This window comes from Cyanistes caeruleus, chromosome 14, assembly GCF_971803275.1.
Source record: "Cyanistes caeruleus chromosome 14, bCyaCae1.hap1.1, whole genome shotgun sequence".
In the NCBI taxonomy this organism is placed as follows: Eukaryota; Metazoa; Chordata; class Aves; order Passeriformes; family Paridae; genus Cyanistes; species Cyanistes caeruleus.
Window position 1 is genome coordinate 8,965,220 of NC_141714.1, and position 19,546 is coordinate 8,984,765.

General features: G+C 39.1%; 1 protein-coding gene and 1 long non-coding RNA gene across 2 annotated transcripts in view; one reads left to right on the forward strand and one right to left on the reverse strand.

Annotated features, from left to right (window-relative positions):
* Positions 1 to 19,546, forward strand: part of COL4A6 (collagen type IV alpha 6 chain) — a 119,475-nt gene that overhangs the window by 64,776 nt on the left and 35,153 nt on the right. The window contains exons 5-11 of the mRNA XM_086850634.1: positions 9,193 to 9,327; positions 10,471 to 10,515; positions 16,456 to 16,572; positions 17,328 to 17,396; positions 18,280 to 18,315; positions 18,720 to 18,782; positions 19,425 to 19,460. Coding sequence (XP_086706760.1) covers positions 9,193 to 9,327; positions 10,471 to 10,515; positions 16,456 to 16,572; positions 17,328 to 17,396; positions 18,280 to 18,315; positions 18,720 to 18,782; positions 19,425 to 19,460 — 501 coding nt within the window. The remainder of the gene's footprint in view (positions 1 to 9,192; positions 9,328 to 10,470; positions 10,516 to 16,455; positions 16,573 to 17,327; positions 17,397 to 18,279; positions 18,316 to 18,719; positions 18,783 to 19,424; positions 19,461 to 19,546) is intronic.
* On the reverse strand, positions 6,858 to 8,349 carry LOC111928694 (uncharacterized). The gene is made up of 3 exons (XR_015276463.1): positions 8,208 to 8,349; positions 7,993 to 8,115; positions 6,858 to 6,992 (listed from the first exon to the last, which is right to left on the reverse strand). It is a non-coding gene; the product is annotated as an uncharacterized LOC111928694 (long non-coding RNA).

Sequence of the window (19,546 nt, forward strand, 5' to 3'; positions counted from 1 at the left end):
TCCTATGAGAGAATGTTTTGCTCTAGAATAATTACCATGAAAAAAAATTGTCATTGTCCTTTGAGATGTGTTGTATCATCACTCTTTGCTCTGATTACACCTTTAAATAAACAGATACTTTATTGAGTGAAATTTCATTGCACGACCAAACCCCTAGAGTCCCTTAATATAATTTTAAAATGGGTCTGATTTGACATTGCAGCAATGTGGGGATGGATAAGCCTAGTCCAGAATGCATACCCCAGATCTGGGTTTAAAATTTTCCAGAGAGGGAACATTCCTGTAAGTAACCCAGAAAAAACTAGGGCAGGATCTTGCCTATCCCTTGCCTGCCTGGTGCATAACCCAGCTGGTGAGCACAAAATAATTGTCCTAAAGAATGATACCCTTTAACTTCTTCCTGGTTCCTGATGATTCATGGGTGGTTTCTTTCTAGAAGTGCACGAAACAATAAATCTTTTCTTGAAGTCTTTAACTCAAATTTTTGTTACTGTTCTTGTACATCTCTCTATTTTCCTCAGTGTGGCTGTTCCTGTAAAAATTCTCTTAAACTGCTTGTCTTAGATGCATCTTGTGGAAATGGGTTCCCCAGGATAATGCCAAGATTTAAATGGACTGGAAACTTAGTTTAGTTGCTGACAGAAGCTGAAGCTGGGAAGAGCTTATCTGTAGCTTTGAAGCTGTAAAAAAGAGCTCCAGTTCAGGAAGTTTGTCTAAAAGATTAATGAAATACTTTATGTCCCTCCCCATAGGTGTGCAACCTCCTGCTCTTATGGAGTTAAACTATCACTTTATCCACACCCAGACAGGATTCTCATGGGCAGTACCCATGTGGGATGCATGACAGTCAGAAGCTCTGCCCCTCAATTCAAAAGGGAAGCCCAAACCATCCTGTCTGCTGCTAAGGAATAGCTGTACTGGGAAAATGCTGGTTCAGGCAGCCGCTTCCTGCTAGATCTGCTCTCTGCCCACATCCCTATTTGGTCTCTGAGGAGACACGAACTTTTCATAACCTTTGCTTGCAGAGGAGAATTAGATGGTTTTTAAAAATGGTTTTGTTGTAAAGGAAAGAACTGGAGAGAAGCCCAAAGCAAATTAACAGATCTGGACACAGCAGATCCTGCAGAGGTTTGGAGTCTGTTCACCTTCAGCATGTGGCTGAACCCTCCCTGCCTTTCTAGATACAATGTCTTTTTAATAGTCTTAACAGGCCTGACACTGGCAGAATTTCATTTGTTCAGTACAGTACTTAATACAGTTAATTTTCTACTGACAACATTTTTTTTGCAACAATGAAGCTTCTGTCACTTGAGTCCATGAGGAAGGCAGCTTGGAAATGCCAGCCAAAGCGGGAAGGAACAAGTTCATTGTCACTGTTCACTTAAACAATTCTTTAGAAACACATTGAGCTTTTTGTTTGTTTGTTTGTTTGTTCTCTGGGGTGCTAGGGATAAGTGGAAGGGAAGATAGTACAGCACTGCATGTTCTTTCCTCATGAGCCCATAGCAAAATGTGTGTTGTAGGAGGTATCTTAAGGAGAGTCAGAAGCTGTGGTTTTGTGGGCGGCAGTCCTGATGTGGCTATCCATGAAGTTGCTACAATTCAACATCTGTTTTTCTCAGGAGACTTGTCTAATATCTATGATTAGTGTCATATCTTCCTCAGTAATGAGTTAAGTAAAATCCATTTAAATTGTTTGTGAACAATAACTTGCTTGATTTTACCAAATGTGTGGAAGAGATGATACATATACACATATATGTACTTATGGCAATGAGAGCCAGGGAAGAGAGGGGCTGTGACCCTCACTTTTCATTTTACCCATCTCCTGTTTTGGGAACTGACTGCCAAGGAGTTAGCATTCAGTCATTTCCACTGCCATGCTCTCACCAGAGATGACTTGCGTGCATCCTGGGGAGGAAAATACTTTGCATATGCTACCTTGTCTATTTTCCTGTACACCCATCAGAAGAATGGAAAAAAGTTCTAGGGAAACCCTGTGTTTTCTTCTGAAATAACTAATTTTTTTGTATTAAAATTCAGGTCAGGACTTATTCTGCTGTCAAGAGATGTATACAATACTCAAATTCTCTCCTTCAGTTAAGGGCAGGAAAATGTTATGACAGTTGCTGTCCTATATGAACAGGTTGGGAACTGTAAAGGCTTTCTACAACATTTTTTAGAAACTAGGCACTGAAGGCTTGAGGGAGAGAATATGTAGTGAGGATGCAAAAGACCATAAAATCTCATAAACCATTCAAACCTTTGGCTGTACTATGCTCTTTTATTTATTTAAAAAAAAAACAAAAACCAAAAACCAAAAAAAAGCTTAGTTCATAAGTAAACTGAAGTCAGACCTCACTTTCTTCAACATTTTTGTTAAGATTTCATAATCAAGTATTTCAATATAAGCCCTATTTTTTTGAATGTTGATGGGTGTTGTGCCAGTGTCATGAGGTGCAGCAGCAGTTCCTGCCTATGTTACCTCCTCCTTCATGTCTCATTTCCTCAGCTGCCTCTAATTCAGGCTTAAACCTGTGCATGATTTCAGAGGAATGTCTGTTGTCAGTCTCATATGCTGTCTACGTGAATTGTCTTCATTTATGTATGAAGCTTTTATTGCTCTGCCAATTGAAAACACAAAAAGGCCCTAAAGATATCAGTCAAGGTAGCAAAAAAAAGCTTTTGGTGTGGAAAATAGCAAAAATTTAATCTCAGATGACCACATATCACCTGAGGTTTATGGCCAGTTGGCTTAAACAGTGGGTAATCTGGGGATTCAGGTGTGGTCACCTCTTCTCTGGTGATATACTCTGTGGTGCAATTCATCAGGATCTAGTCTCTGCAAATCTTTATTCTGCTCAAAAAAAGGCATAATTTGGACTGATGATCATGAAAAAGACAAGTAAATGTAATTCAAATATATAATGTAGCTCATTAAAAATAAGCTTTAACTCATAATTTTCATACACTGGTTATTTTTTTAGTTGAAATGCAATGCAAGTCATCGCTCTACTTTGTGAATCTTGTTGCTTGTTCTTTATTTTAAAAAATCCCCATAACTCAAATATTTTTGTTCCTGTAGGGCCTGTCATTGTGGGGTGTTACCCATGGCTCGCCTCCTCTCTGTAGCTCAGCACAGGAAGGCTGTCACCTTAGTGGTGTATCTGTCACACAGATGTTGCAGCCTACAAGGGACTTTGACAGGCTTTCATGTTATCTGTGCTCTCTGTGGCCCAGAACCTTTCCACAGGAGCTTATTTCTTATCTAACTTGGACATTCCACAGCATCAAAGCAAAAAGGCAATCAAAGTTAAAGTCATGCTTTTTGACTTTTGTACATTTTTCATAATTGGTTCAGAAAGTTGTGAAGTATAAAATGGAATAATTACTCTCAGTTAACATTGGGTCAGTCTTGGCATTGTTGTGGGGAAAAAGATGTCAGTATGTGGTCTCTTTGTGTGTTTTAAATAGAAATAGCAAATACGTGGAATTGATTGGATCAGAATGTTTCATGAAAGCTTTTAACTGGAAATCAAGCATTATAAGAAACAAACTTTTCATAGATTTAAATATCCAATTTAAAAATAAAGATATTCTTTAAAATTGTCTAGGGTTCATATATAGTTCTATAATTATAATGTGGTAAACCAGCCATTGCAACTTCTTTTCTGATGGGATTCATTAAATGATTTGTAGAATCAAATTTTAATAATTTTTTAGGCAATTAAAAAAGAGTGTAAAACCATATATATATATAGACATATATACATATACATGCACACACATCAGCTAGATTTTCTACTTGCAGTCATGTTAAGTCAGTTAAGCTTAGTGGAAATAACAGAAGTATTTTTTGAAAATTGAGTTTATTACATGAACTAAAATTTTAAATTGTTGAGACCCAGCCTGCAGCTGCTCATTGCTACACTAAAATATTGGTCCTGAGATGACCAGGGCAACCTTGACAGTCAGCAGTGTGAGCATGCCAAAGGCTACTTTGCATAAAAAGAAAACTTCTGAAAGGCATTGTGATACTAAAGAATTTTACATAGTACATGAAAAAATAGTCAATTTTATTAAAATTAAATGAAATAAAAATTATCACCTTAATGTTCTTCCTTAAACAGAGAACAAAACAGAAAAAATCCCAAGCAATGGCGTTTTTGGGAAGATGCTGAAGGAAACAGGATTGTTGCACTGGATTTTTTTCTGGTCCATTATTTCTGTGTGCACATACAGTTTTTTGTATTTTTCTCATGCTGTGTAGGTAAACAGCTGTGTAGAGGAACAGTGAATAATATGACACAAATAAAGGAGCCATTTTTAACTTAGGTCTTCCCCTAAGTTTTTAGAAGAAGAACTGAAGAATAATTTTCTTTAAAAGTACAAAGTGTTTTTCAGTAGAGAGAATAATTACTTACTCTGGAATGTGAGCAGGGCACTGGATACCTGACCTGTAATTTAGGAAAAACAGTGATGTAGTTTTCATCAGTAATTATTATTATTATTACAGTAGAACTGTGGGGCCACAGTTGAGAGCAAGACTCTGTTGTGCTACTCGCTGTGTATCTAGCAAGACAGAACCACTGCTGCAGGAATCTTGCTGCGAAGGCAGGGTGACTGAAGAGGAGAAATTAAGGAAATACAGGTAGAAAGCTGAATGCTAGCCCGAGGCTGCTCACAGTGCGCACAGTTGCCTTGCACTGGTAAGTCACTGAGAGACCCCTCATCTGAGTTTGGTGAGATTCCTGGGTCAACTTTTGTAACCTGTTGCAATTTGTTTGTGTGTAAGAGCATTTTGAGGGACCAGTCCCTTTTACAGGCTGTCCTGTCCAACAGGAATTGGGTACATAGATCTTCCTTAAAAATTTCAGGATTAGAGTATGCAGTATATGAGAACATGCATTTTTAGGGCCATAATGTAATGAGTTAATGGTTGTCTGTTTGGTTCACTTTTATGTAATCAAACAAGCATAAGATGCTTCAACCTACAAAGAATTTGCTCGTGAAGTAAATATTTCACTAACAATCTTTTGTGTCAACAGAACATGTTTTATGGGGAAAATAATGGGTGAAGGAATAGAGAATGTGAATAAGACCCTTTAAAAAAAATTGGTCACTGAATTCTCATAGAGAAGAAACCATATGTTAGTTTCAGAAGGCATGAGTGTATTTAAATTTAGTTGCTCTTTTCATACACAGGAGCTTAATTTTGCTAAGAAAATGAATAGTGCTTTGCTGCTTGAAATATGACAGTCTACAAATTTGCTAACAGAAACAGGAAGCAATTCTGCTTCCTAGTAGTATTTTCACCAGAGCTGCTTGATTTCTCTTTGTGGGTTCCAGTGTTCTTTATGATGATGAATCACTGAGTTGGCATTTGACAGTGACTTAGTTGAATTGTTCCCAAAGTAAGTATGTACTTGTTTTTTTGCCCCAGAAATAAGGGGCATATCTAGTGGTTCCATACCACTTCCATGTGTGTTCCTTTACACAGTGACTAATCAAATAGATTTGCACTTTATTCTCCAAGCTCACAGAGGCAATGGGAAATAAAAGAATGTTTGGAATTTGCAATACTATGTGTAGCAGCTCTGCTTCAGTGGGCAAAAATTTATGTGGGGTATTAGAATTGGAAAAAGGGGTAGAGACAATGGAGAGACTGTGATGTGTTGGATTGTGCAGCAGCAGAGGCCCCATCATTACCCATTATACAAGCCTTTCCTCCTGACATCCTGGGACACAGATGAATTTAAAAGGGTGTAGGGAAGAAGGTACATGTTGCAGAACCTTTTCTATCTTGAAAGCCACTGCCATCAAATTACACTTTGGGGCTTTTTGGTTTTACCTCCTTCTTCAGAGTGGTGACTCAGAAACAATGGGAGGTTCCTGTTCCAGGCATTTTTTGCTCTTGCTTACCACACATTGAGAATGGAAAGCTGAATGTCTGAGCTGGCTGTGTATTTGTACCAGTTTGCAATGGATATGTGCGTAACAGAGATACATATGATTCATGTTGAATTTGTGATACAGACTTGGTCAGAATCTAAAATTATCTGTGAAAATGCCCATGTATATAAAAAACCAATGTTATTTTTATTTGCATCATTACATACAGGAATCTCATTTAGTGCTACTGCATTGTAAAAGCCTGGTGCACAAATTTGTTTGGGAATGAAGGTCAGGTTTCAAATATATGAAATTCTAGTGGGCATTTGAGAGAACATTCACAAGCCACAGTAATTTGCTTTGTTATTGATTGGTGTTATTAGCATTCCATAATTTTCCTATTTTTAAGAATGATTGTCGTACATTTGGGAAACCAAAATTATACTGTTTACGTTAATTGCTAATGGCTTTTCTGCAGGCTACTGTGTAAAGTATGTTGAACATTAAAAATTAAAAATAGGGAGCTCTATTGTTGTGGTTTTTGTTTGATGTAATCCACATTTTATATTTCAGCTTGTCCTCACTGCTAAGAGATGTTTTATTCTTTATATCTTTTGGATAAGTAAGAGCAATTGTGGTGCTAAAGTGCAATAAAGATTAGGTAAGCACAATGAGGTCAGACAGAAGTTCCACCTGGCATTGAGCTCTACCTTATGGTAAAATCTGAGTCTTCATTGTGCTGTTATTCTCAAATTGCTCTTGCATGCCATCGTGCCTGCTCTTTACAATGCTCTAATCTTGGAACAGTTTATGGGAGTGCTGCTTAGTGACGAAAAATACTGCTTTTTTAGCAATGAAGGCAAGTCCTTTGTTTCAGCATAGAAAACATGATTTCCATCCACACAAACTTCAAAAGAAACAGTGGGAATTCTTGAGAGCCTGATTATCATGACATAATCACATTATCAGAGAGATTAGAAGCACTTTACTGTGTCCTTATGTTTTAGTGACACCCCAAGGCACTGGACAAAATTTTCACGTGCTGTTAAAATCTTCCTTGTTGGCCACTAATGCAGGAGAGAGCTATGTAGCTGTGGGCCCTGTAATAAATAGAGAATATATTTAATCCTTCTGTCAGAGAACTGCTCATCCAACCACAAGCAGAAGATGTAGTTGCTGGTCTTTACTCTCCAGTCTAGATATATTTCTCAGAGCCACCTGCAGCAGATCAAAACGAAAGCCTCCTAAAATGCTAATTCCCATCAGTTCCAGTCACTGTGAAAAACTGTCATTAACCAGGCAATCAAGCTAATGGAATACAAAAGTATTAGCAATTCAAACAAATGAGGAATTCACAGTGTGATTTCTCTACAAACTTGGTGAGCTCTTGGATACCATTTCTTTTGTGAGAGGTAAGTAAGACTGTAAGTGTAAAGTGCCCATTTTTAGGTTATGCCTCAGCACTGTTGTGTTGCCTTGAGGTAAACAGACCACAATCCATGCTTTGTAAGTGAATAACTGCCTGAAAGTCTCTGAATTGCTTGTGATTATGGGAAATTCAGTCTCAGCTTTAACTTTTTCAAGTGAGAGCAAAGCACGTGATTTTTAACATGTTTCTTGTGTATGGTTGCCAAGGACTACTGAAGATTTGGGGATTAATGTTCTGATTATATAGTTTCCAATATAAAGGATTCCATTGATAATTAGCCCAGGGTGAAGAAAGCTAAAAATAATCAACATACTCAAAATAATCAACAATAATCGTAAAAGTCTTTTCAGATGTGAGTCTGTGCCTCTGGAATGAACACTATGGGCAATGTCTAGACAGAAAAGGTATGAAATATCCAACATGCACTTGACCTCAGTTAAAAGGCCAGGATGAAACAATCACCACAGAAAGAGTGATATGGGAATATTGCAGTTAAAACTGTTCCTGAACAGCGAAGACACATGGAACATGGGAAAAAATATTTTAGCCTAAACAGGTACTAAAAATTATCCTGGAAAAATAATTTTTAACATCAGGTACAGTTTGTTTCACTGTGCTTGATTTTGAACATATAACAATGCATTTTTAAATTAACAGTAAAAGTCTTTTACCTGCCAAACCACTGAGTCAGGGCTTTGTATGTCTCCAGCTGAGATTACTAAAACACTTGCATCAGGGAGCTGCATTCCTTCCACTCTTTTACTGAGTTAGGGAAGTAGAAGGGCAACACACTTCTATGAACATGAGAATTAAAAGGAAAGGGAATTATGTGGTGGGATTATTAAGGTACGGGAATTTTTTAACTTCCTCCTCCATTCTATTTTACTGTATATCTTGATTCTTTGTGCAGGTAACTTTGTGTAATCCACGGATTATCTTGCCAGTAGAAAATATAGCCATAAACTGCATTTTCTGCTAGTACTTTGGGACCTCAGACTGGTCTCTATCGTGTTCTTGATGTTAACGTTAAGGCTGAGCGGTGCCGGGCGCTCGAGGGGCAGCTCCCGGGCCAGGACCCCCTCGGGGGTTGCGCCATCTGCCGGCAGCGCCCGGCACTGCACCCGCGGCACCCCGCGGAGCGCGCTGCTTCTGCCTGCGCTTGACAGCTTCCAGGTAAAGGGGTTTTCTTACTGCAACCCCGGGCACTGAGGTGCTGGGGCGTGCCAAGGGAAGGACAGCAAAGCGTCTGAAGGGTCTGGAGCACAAATCTGATGAGAAGCGGCTGATGGAGCTGGGCTTGTTTAGCCTGGAGAGAAGGTAGCTCCGTAGGGACCTTATCGCCTTTTCAAAGGAGGTTGTGGTGAGGTGGGGATCAGCCTCTTCTGGGCAACCAGCGTTTGCACAAGGGGAAATAGCTTCAAGTTGTGCTAGGGGAGACTCTGGTTGGATATTAGGAAAAACATCTTCACTGCAAGAATGGTTAAGAACTGGAACATAGTGGAGTCACCATACCTGGAATTGTTCAAAAAATGAATGGATGTGGCACTTGTCAATATAGTTTAGTGTGCATGATAGGATTCAGTAGAAGGCTGGACTTGATCTTGGAGGAATTTTCCAACCTTAATGATTCAGCATATCATCACCAGTCAGTTGAGGGAGGTGGTTGTCCTTCTCTACTCTGTGCTGGTGTGGCCCCATCTCAAGTCCGTCATGCAGTTTTGAATAGTCTGTCTGAGAATGAACAGGTAAAACTTTAGGATGTCCTAACTACCCAGAGATGCATCAAATTGCATTAAAAATTGAGTTGGAAAGAGTAATTACAAAGGAGTTTGTGGACACGATGCATTGACTTGTTTTTTAATGTCTATTAGGGTCGACCAGGACTGATTGGGCTTCAGGGGCCAATAGGACCACCGGGATTTACTGGCCCAGAAGGTTTGCCTGGAGCAAAAGGTGAGAGAGGAGCAGTGGGCCCTCCTGGACCAGCTGGACAGAAAGGTGACAAGGTAGGCTCAACAGTGACTTTTCTGTCCTTGCAATAGTTATATGGCCTTGTATATATTTTTGAGTGAATAAAGATAATCTTGGGCTATATGTCCAGGGATAAAAATACAATTTCAGCCATATCTTTAGAGAGCTGTCTGCATTTATTTTTGAATGAGAATACAGATGCTCAAGCTGCTGAACAGTGTAGCCATCCTGGTAGGTGAACTACAGGCAAATGAGTATTGCTATTGCAATATTGCACTTCATATGCCCAGCAGTAAATGGCTATTATTCACACTCTGTTCAGGAAGACATGGGGCTAGTTCTTGTGTAGAAGATCCTGAGTTGGTGTCTAGAAAAACAAAAAGAATGGTACTAAACAAAATCTGCAGTTCAGTTTTACAGGTGCAAAGTTATTTCTAACAAAAATAATACAATAAACTATGTCATAATAAATGGAGTAGCCCATAAGGTGTAGGTGTCAATGAATGCAATGTGCAAGATTGGAAATAATTCCTTTGCACTGAAAAAAATCCATTTACTCCAGAACAGCTTCTATCCCCTGAAATGATACATATGCAATACCAACATGCCATAAGATTCTCTCTCTCTTCATCCCTTGTGGGAGAGATATATTTTAGTTTTCCAAAGCAAGAACAATTTAGGCTGGGTATTCTGCTTACACAGTCTGTTTTGCTACTATTCAGAGCAGAGCAACAAGGTGTGGTAATTACTTGCAGCTTTGGCAATCTGAAGTTAATGCAGCTGTCTCCATATCTCTGGGTATCCTATCCAAGTATAGACAGAAAAATATGTAAGTTTTGTTGAAACTCATGGAAAGACATGGGTTAAGTTTATAGCAGATTGTTTATTTTCCTGGCATCTTGTTTTCCCCAGATATGCAGCAGGAGTTTATATTTTTGCCTTAAATTGCCTGATTAAAACATTCCTGAAACACTCATTTGGTATCCAGTCAAGCTCAGATGCTCAGTTCCTCTATTCACTGACCCCTGTGGTCAGAGAGAATCTGCATGAGATAGTTTGCTCCTTTAGGTTTTGAAAGCAGAAGTCCAAGACTGAAAGTGCTGGAGTGAAAAATATCTCACAGGTAACTGAAATATAGACTGATGAAGAGAAATATAATGTGTACTCTTTTTCTTCAGGGTCCAATGGGAGTTCCAGGATTTCAGGGCATCAATGGGATCCCAGTAAGTTTGCGTATGTAAATATAAATCACCAGAATAGTAACCACAACTAAAAGCACCTGAACATGATTAGATTGTCCTAGCACATGCGTAGTCTACCTTGCAATTTCTTGCTTCTATCTGGAGGAAAATGGCTGTTTGTTAATCTACCTGGTAATTCGATGCTGTTTTGTAAGACGGTAGGAAGTTGATACATATAGGATAATAGGAAGTTGAGACATATCAGAAAGTGAGCCTGAGTTACATGGGGATTGTTTGCACGATTAGCTTTTTTTTCAGCACCATGTTCCCTCAGCACTGCCTAAAAAACACTGTATTGTAAAATCATAGACTTGTAGAATTTAAAGGGACCTCAGGGAGTCAAACAGGCATGATCAGCTGCGATTCAGGCCATTTTTAACATGTGTTTCCTAACAAATTCTTAAAACCTTGTGATGATGGAGACTAATTTCTCTATTAGAAAAGCTTTTCTAATGCCTAACTTCAATCTTTCTTTCTGCATGTTAAAAAGTCTTTTTTAAAAGTTTTTTTTAGTCTTAGTTCTCATGTTACTGATCAGGGACACAGAGAGAAGATTGTTCCACTTTTACTTTGCAGTAGCCTTCTTGCATGTGATAGCTGTTTCCAGGTCTCCCTCAATCTTTTGTTATGACATGAATGAAAACAGCGATGAGAGCTGAGGCCCTCCAAATAACTCTTGATTCTCTTCTAGGTTTAGATCAGGTGACAGGCAGGTAGACACTTTCACTGACCATGAGAAACTTTTTGTTTCTTTCATTCTTTAGAATTTTACATTCTAGAGACAGTTTAAAAAAATTATGTGCCTAGAGTGTTTTGGTCAGCTTTCTTTTGCTTTGGTTTCACCAGTGATTTTTGCAAAAGTATCTTGCTGTATCTCAGGGGAACTTTAACTGGATCAGCTTTAAAATTGCCCCAAAAACTTCCTTGGTCTTTCTACACTATTTGGTTTATCCTGCTTCCTCCTTCTGATATTAGAATATTTTTATTTTCTTGATGACATTTTTCCATCCTGTGTGTCATCGTGCCTTCAGACTATGCTTATAATCTTTCTCATCTTCCCTGGTTTCTCAGATGGCCAGGAGCTCCAACAATTGAGCTGTGTTTTCTTACTTGCTATCAAAAACTGAATTGTAGTGATAGATTGGCTGAAAATGCACAGTTTGCTTTGTAAATGAACTTGTTTGATTCCAGTTCCTTCCTGGCCCTTGTCTTTGGTCCCCCTCTGCTCACCCTTGTCTGTTTTTTCTGCTCTACTCCCTTGCTGCTATATTTTTTTTTTTTCTTTTACCATCAGCCAGCTGTCTAGGTCTGAAGAGAACAAGCTGTTCCTATGGTACTTAATTTAATTGAGCACACTGTGAGAACATGCTGTTCTCAGGGTATTTTTTCAGATAAAGCTCTGGAGAAAGGGGATTCCCAGCAATGAGGGGAGGTAGAGATAGAGCAACAGCCATTGCCAGGTAGTTGGCAACATCAGGCATTCCAAGGAGAGAGTAGGGGAGGCAGATGAGAGGATTCGAAGCCTCCAGCATATGCAGATCTACTCTGCTTTGCAACATTTTGCAGATGGGTGAATGGCAGAGAGGTGGATTTTGCTGGTCATGAATAGCAAAGTGCTCAGCACTGTGTGTCCTCTGTGCCACAACTGCAGGGCAGAAAAGAGGAAAGAAAAACTTGTTCTTACTGTTTACATTATAACCACTGAGATAAATGCTTCCATTATAGGGTGAAAATAGCAACTGGCATTGCTTGAGTAAATATTTTTGGTTTTGCCATTATTTTCAGGGTAAGGGAGTAACTTAGATTCTTTGTGAAGTGTATACAAATATAGGCACTTTGTATGGATGTGTGAAATGCAGAACAAAGGAGAGAGCACATTTGTGTGAAAAAGATGGGAGAAGTAAAAATATATTGCTATCTCTGCACATACAAATATGAAGAGAGATTCTTTGTAGTATGCAGGCATGTTAGTATGGGCAGGTGTAGTTTAGTCGTGGCCATGGGCAAGGCTGTTATTCAGAGGGGTGTCCCACTGCTGACCTTAAGAGAAGTGGTATTCCACAGAGTTTGCTTGGTGGGGTGCTGGTGGCAAGTAAATCATGTTGTTGCAGCTGGCCTGACTAATCCCTTTAATTTAGTAAATACAGCATCTACATGTGTTTATTGCTAGACTTTCATGTCATGCTATAGGAGAAGCCCTCAAATCCTTAGCCCTACTTGGGAAGATTATTTTTTCCTATAGGACAAGATTCAAGGACACCTCTGGCAAAGGGTGGAACTGAAGCTGGGAGATGTACATAGCTTTTCATGAACTGTCCAAGGAGTTCTAGAAGGAAATATTTTTATAAGTGAGACCTTGTCTGTGCAATGAAAGCCAGAGCTATATGAAGGGGCAGTTTTATGACCTTCCTAGAGTAAATGCAAGCACTTGGCGATGGCTGTAGAAAGGCCACTTACCTTAGCAATCCATGAAACTGTTTATTCATTTAGTTTTGTATTAATCCTTAATTGATTTGTTTCTCTGTTTTTAATTATTCGTCAATCTCTCCTGTTGGGATTGCCTTTTTGCTGTTTGATTTTGAAAGGAGGTCCCTTGGGATCACAGTGGCAGTGTATAAGCAAGTCTGATAAAGGAGGGCCCAGATAACCAGTTTCCTTATCTGTCTCACAACAAATGCTTCCTTTTGTGAGTACAGAGAGCACAAGCATCTCTCCAGCCTGTGTTTTAATTCAGATCTGTAAACTAATCACCCTGAAATGTATAAGTAAAGTCTGTGAAAGTCTTCTGCCTTAGTCAATTGAGGTGCTTGTGTTCAATTGGTACATCTGCCAAAACAGGAATTAGAGGAGCTGAGAGCAATGAAATTATTAACCACCACTTTTTCAGGTCAAAACGGCAATTTAAATCAGTATTTTAAACCCCTGGGAAAAAGGTTCTTTTAAGGCAGGACTTAGCAACTGTCAAGGAAGTCAGTTGTGGGCGTTCAGTATCTCCTCAGATAAGGGTCTTAAAATAAAATATTGTAAAATCTTGCAGATTGGATTTAAAGCAGGAAATCCTGTGGATTGTTTTCCTAAAGTAAGACACAGAATGTGTATGTGCATGCTTATGTGTCAGTCTGTGTCATGCTTTGGCACAAAACTGCAGACATTGATGCCATGGGATTAAGTGATAAGGGCACAGGTTTATTTAGCATACGTAAGAAATGACTGTGATTAGCATATTTTACGTCCTCTCTCTGTGAGCCCTACTCACATTTTAAGAGGATACCAAAGTTCTTTGGGCCTCTTACAGACAGTTTTGGTCTGAGAGTTAGGAGATCTCACTCAAAGCGTTTCCCATGACATGGCTCACCTGGCAGCTGCCTCCATGGGCTGGCTCTTGGCCAGCATGAGAGCTGGAGCGGCTTAGCTCCCTGTTGTCTCACTCTGAGGGGCAGATGTTGGCCCTTTCAGCTTCACTAATGCTTGGTCACCTTGTACTGTAACCAGATACATGCACACTTGTCCCACATAGCTACTTGGTTTTGTTGATGCTGTAAACAAAGTGAAAGATCTGGTAGACACTGACAAGTCTGGCCTCTGACTCTGCAGTCACTGCCTGTCCCATCAGAGACTTGATGCTCTTTGGTATGACATCCTGCATGGATCAAATTAGTTAGGTAATTTCTAAGAGAAAAATGTAAGTGGCAGTAAATTGCTGCTTCAGCCTTCTCCAGTTGATTTACCAGTGCCTGGCAAGTTCCTGCTTGCACACCACGTGTGGTTATTTTGACAAACAGAGCAACTGGTATTATTAATGCCGTGGTGTCTGATGGTAATGCTTTAGGATGATTTCATTCCATTCCTTGTTAAATCTCAAATTTATATTTGTCTGGATGAGCTGCCTTAATCATGTAGTTGAGACACACTTAACATTGATTCAGTTTGCACCTTGTTGGTTGACAGAAAGCAGATAAGGTCTCTCCCAATTTTGTTGGCACAAATCTCAATGCAGTTTCCAAATGAGTGGACCAAGGACTTCATCTGACTGAAAATTAACCCCATTAAGAAACAGAACAATTATTTCTCTGCTGTGTTTGTTTCCTACTCTGCCAGCACAGGGAGGAAGGACATGTGAGTAAGCAGCAATATGGAATAGCTGTCCCGACAGCAGCTGAGACCGGTGATCATCTTGAGCTTATATAATTATGGCCTAAGTTAGTCTGTATCCTTGAGAAAATCACTCTGCTGCTGTGTGTCCCAAGATTCCCATCTATAAAATTAAGATTATAGCATTTCCACATTTTTTCAAAATATTTAAAGATCCTTAGATATAAGGCTTTACATAACTGCAGAGTTCTCATTGAATTTCTTCAGAGTAAATGCTATTGGCTTGGACTGGGAAGACTTGTAGTGTTGCAAATGTGTTTTATTTTAAGTGTCAGGCATGAAGGATTGTTAATGTTCTGCTTTATCACCATTTTATCTTTTTTTTTTTAAGCTTTCCTGATGTGAGTCATAACTTGCTTAGTGCTCTATCTTAAGGACAAATCTTTGGGATCAAGCAAAAGTACTTCTGGGATGAGTCAAGATCACCATGTACAGAGTGGGGAGAGAACTGTCAAGTTACTGATCCTATCTCCCTAAGTTTTATTTTTCTTCTTGTTTTGAAACAATGTTTTTGAGTGACACAGGATTCATTTATAGGAAAAGCAGTATAGAATAAGGAGCTGCCTGACACTTGGGCATTGTGACTGACAGTTCTGCCTTTCTGCCTTCTGCCCTCAGATATTCATATGGCACTGAAGAAAAAATACCTGAAGTCCCAAGCTTTGATCTCCTTTGCACTAGTACCATGCTGAGTAAACTCAAGTCAAATTAGTAGACCTATACCAGGGCAAAAGACATGTGAAATCAGAATTAGGTGCAGTTGTATTTTGCTCTGCTTGATTAATAATTGGCCATTGCAAATACTTTTTTATTAAATGTTGTTAGTTTAATTGCATCTTTCTCCCAGTTGCTTTGCCTAAGGTTTTATGTTTAATATAACAAATCAAAGCTGTTCTACTTGAATTGCCTGATGTTGCACTATATTAGGAATGGCGAGAAGTATGACACTGACTCTCTTAGCTACGTTGTCCAAGAGAGCCAAGCTTATTATTCTTAATCTTCTTTTATACACATGTTTGAGAAGGTCTGAGAGGTAAAACTCTCACTGGTCATTAAAGCAACACCTCACCATAAGTGGAACATCACCCCTTGACTAAACAACACCTGCAGATTGTTGTCCTTTACCAAGGACTGTTTGGATTCTTTCTTACGCTTTCTCAGGCCAGAGTGAGAAGCCTGTGTGACTTAGTTTCACACAGGCTCTGTTCCCTGCTTGCTTTTTGCATTTATCACAATTTTTGCATTTAGTATCAGCAGCCTGATACTGGAGCTTTAACATCTTTTGATCTATTAAAAGAAAGAATCCAGAATGGAGAGGAAGAGAAGTCACTCCAAGAAGATTAGAATTATAAATGCTTAATATTTTTGAGTCTGCCTCTGCCCTTGCTTTCACATGAGCAGTTTCCATTCCTGGTGTCAGGTGTACCCTTGCATGCTGTTTGACACAGTTACATTTCATATGGTTCACATTAGTGTGGGATGAGTACTGGCCTTTTGGGACCTACTCATGCACAAGTTATGTACTTCAGAAAGCTATCCCTTGGAGAAAAAAGTAATCAGATGAATGCAGCCAATGTTCTAAGATTTAACCTTTAGGGAGGGTAAAGCTGGCTGAAGAAGCTTGTTCTGTTGCACTCTCATACACTGAACTTGGTTGGGAGTTGTGCAATGCTTTTGGTTTGTGTTGCCATTTGGAAAGAAGATATCAGTTTTCAGGGGACAACAAAATAATGGATCCTGTTGGTCATTCTTTCTCTTCCCTTTACACAGGGTCACCCTGGGCAGTCTGGACCTAGAGGCTTGCCTGGCCTCGATGGCTGCAATGGTACCACTGGGAGTCGTGGCATTTCTGGACCAGATGGGTTTCCTGGCCTACCTGGACTGTCTGTATGTCCCAACTCAAATGTAGTGTTCTGTAGTTACTAAATCAGGATTGGCTTTTGTGACATTGTTGGAGAAGTAACTGCCAAGTACTTAGGAAAAACCTAAATAACCCTAAGTTTATTAGAATTGTCAGAGTTCAATTTTTTTATGCACTCTGAGAATAAAATCCCTTCCCTCACTTGTTGCCATTGATCCTTTGGATGCAGCCCAGGATATGGGTGGCTATCTGGACTGCAAACTCACACCAACAGTTTTTTATCCACAAATACCCCCAAGTCCTTCTCCAGGGCTGCTTTCAATCCAGTCATTGCCCAGCCTGAGTCTGTGGTTGGGATTGCTCTAACTCAGTTGCAGGGTCTTGCACTTAGTAATTTTACATGGGCCCATCCCTTAAGCCTGCCAAAGTCCCTCTAAATGGCATTGATGTGTTTATGAACAGGGGAGTTAATACCATGTCAAACAGGTTCAAATAGAATCTAAGGTTGTCAAAGACCTAAAATGAAAGGGAAATCTAATATAAACAGGAAAATACCAGAGAAAATGTTTGCAGAACGTTTGCAGAACCTTGTTTTTCTGAAGCTGCAGGAAATCTTTAGTTCTCATAATAGCACAGCTTTTCTAACAAAGCAGCAGTGGCACTTTCATGGTTAACTGGAGCCAGGAGTTTGCCTTGTTCATTACGCTAATTAGAGATTCTTTCAAAACTAAAGCAGTATTTTTTTCAATAAATTTATTTTTTACTTTTTTTTTAAAATCAGGGTCGTCCTGGCCCGAAAGGCCTTAAAGGAGAACCTGTTTTTGCTCAAGGCAGTCTCAAAGGAATGAAGGTAAGACCTGTCATCACACAGGAGAAAATGTAATACAAGAAACTCTTTGATGTCCCACAGGTTTCAGGGCTGATACTGCAAGTTCAGTTGCTTATGGTGTCAGTTCTGGGTGTCTGAGTGCAAAGCTGTGGAAAAGGCCTTGTAATAGCTTCATTAATGACAGCACAGAGTACTCTCAGAACCTGGAATTGCTTGGTCTCTGAAGAGATCTTGTTCCTCCCATACTGGGATACTGGGACATTGCTCATCCTGTTACTGTTCAGTGCATATTACAGCTTCTACTGTGAGAATCCAGCTGCATCTCATTGTTTTCTTGTACTGGAAGGTACTAGAAATTTATCAGTCACATTCTCAGTTTACATACATGCTTCATTAACTATTGAAAATATTAAAAAAATTCACTCTGTGATACAAGGCCTCTCACACTGACTTTGCTGGTCAAAATTAGTAACTCTTCTAAAATTCTATCCACATTATATACACTCATAAGTTTGTAAAAGTTAAAGGTGTTTATTAGTTTATCTGTGTTTATGGGAAATAAAGATAATTTCATATGATATGATGATATGCTTTTGTGTATTTTATAGCATTCAAATCGTAAGAGTTTTCATAGAGTATTTTCAGTGGTTTTGTAATTAATATTTTTAATGCCACTTTATTTTCTCTTGTTAGGCATTAAACAAATGGTTCTAATTTCTCTGCAGGTCTCCATTACCCAATTCAAATTTGGAACCACAGATTTCAAGATATTTTTCCATTTACTCTCGATCTAATATTAACTAACAGGAAATACTTCTATTTATACAAATCTTGATGTACCTTATAGTTTGTTGAAATAATATTGTGTAATTTTTTTAAAAATATATGTATTTATGATTTTCAGGGTGAAAATGGTCTTCCTGGATTGGATGGAGTACCTGTAAGTTATTTAATATGGGACATAATGATTTTAAACAATATTAAGTAGGTACATTTTCAGGTATTTGTTCTCAACGAGCCTTTTCAAATTAGTGGGAAGTGTATTTATGTGTGTGATACCAGTAGTGTAAGCAGTTCTAGATCTGTAAGGGTATGAGTGGATGATTATGGTAGAGGAAGTCAGATTTTTTCCTAAATATTCATTTTCAAATCAAACTCCCATCTACCATTGAACTCTCTAACTTTGATTTTCAAAGTACACCTAATCTTATGAAATTACTTTAATATTTAAATTGGCTTACTTAACCAGGGGATATTAATTAATGTTTTCTGAGACTCACTTTGGGTGGAGTTTGATGGGGTAAATGCTACACACTCTCTATTTGTCCTCTGTTCTTTCTATAGGGCCCGAAAGGTTTTCCAGGTCCAATAGGTCCTGCAGGACCTATAGGATTACAAGGTTTGCAGGTAAGACACCTCAGCTGTTGCACTTGTTCACAGAACAGTTCAAACTATTGGCAGTTTTCCCTTCCTTTTCCCTTCCTTCCCTTGACATGCTTGTGTCATGACAATGAGCAAAAGTGTCTGTGCGTTTAAAAAGACTGAACACAGCTGACTTCTAGCATAGGATGTATGCTCAGTCTTGGGTAGTTACATCTGATCACAAGAGCAAAGGCTCCTCTCTATAGCATCCAGAGCAGCAAACGTGACCGAGGGCTTCAGCAGTGCTCTCTGCAAACACCTCGTTACACTGTTCTGACCACTTCTGCATCTCAGGGCTTGGGGGAATAGGCTGATCTCTGATGTTTGGAGCTTTTGTTGTCATGACTTATGTTAGAGTTGCTTTTTCAAGATCCTACAAGAGAATTTCTACTGGGCAAAGGTAAAACCAAACTACATTTTTGTTGGGTTTAAGTTGTAGTTTCCTCTTAACTTACAACATTGCCAAAGAGCTGTGCTATTAGAGATGTGAAGACTTGATAGCATGTGTCTTGCTTTTGCTTTGGAGGAAGGAAAGTTCAGGTACCACTGCAGATCCCAGCATTGCTCCAATTGTTTGCATCCTAATTAAGTCAAAAGGAATAAAATCTTGATCTTGTTTACATGTAGGGTCCAGTGGGTCCCCCTGGGCCACCAGGTCCAAAAGTAAGTACTTACCTTTCCTGTTTTCTTTTTACACCTAATTTTTGGGGGGTTAACAGTGCTGTAGGCTTAGATGATAGAGATGGTGT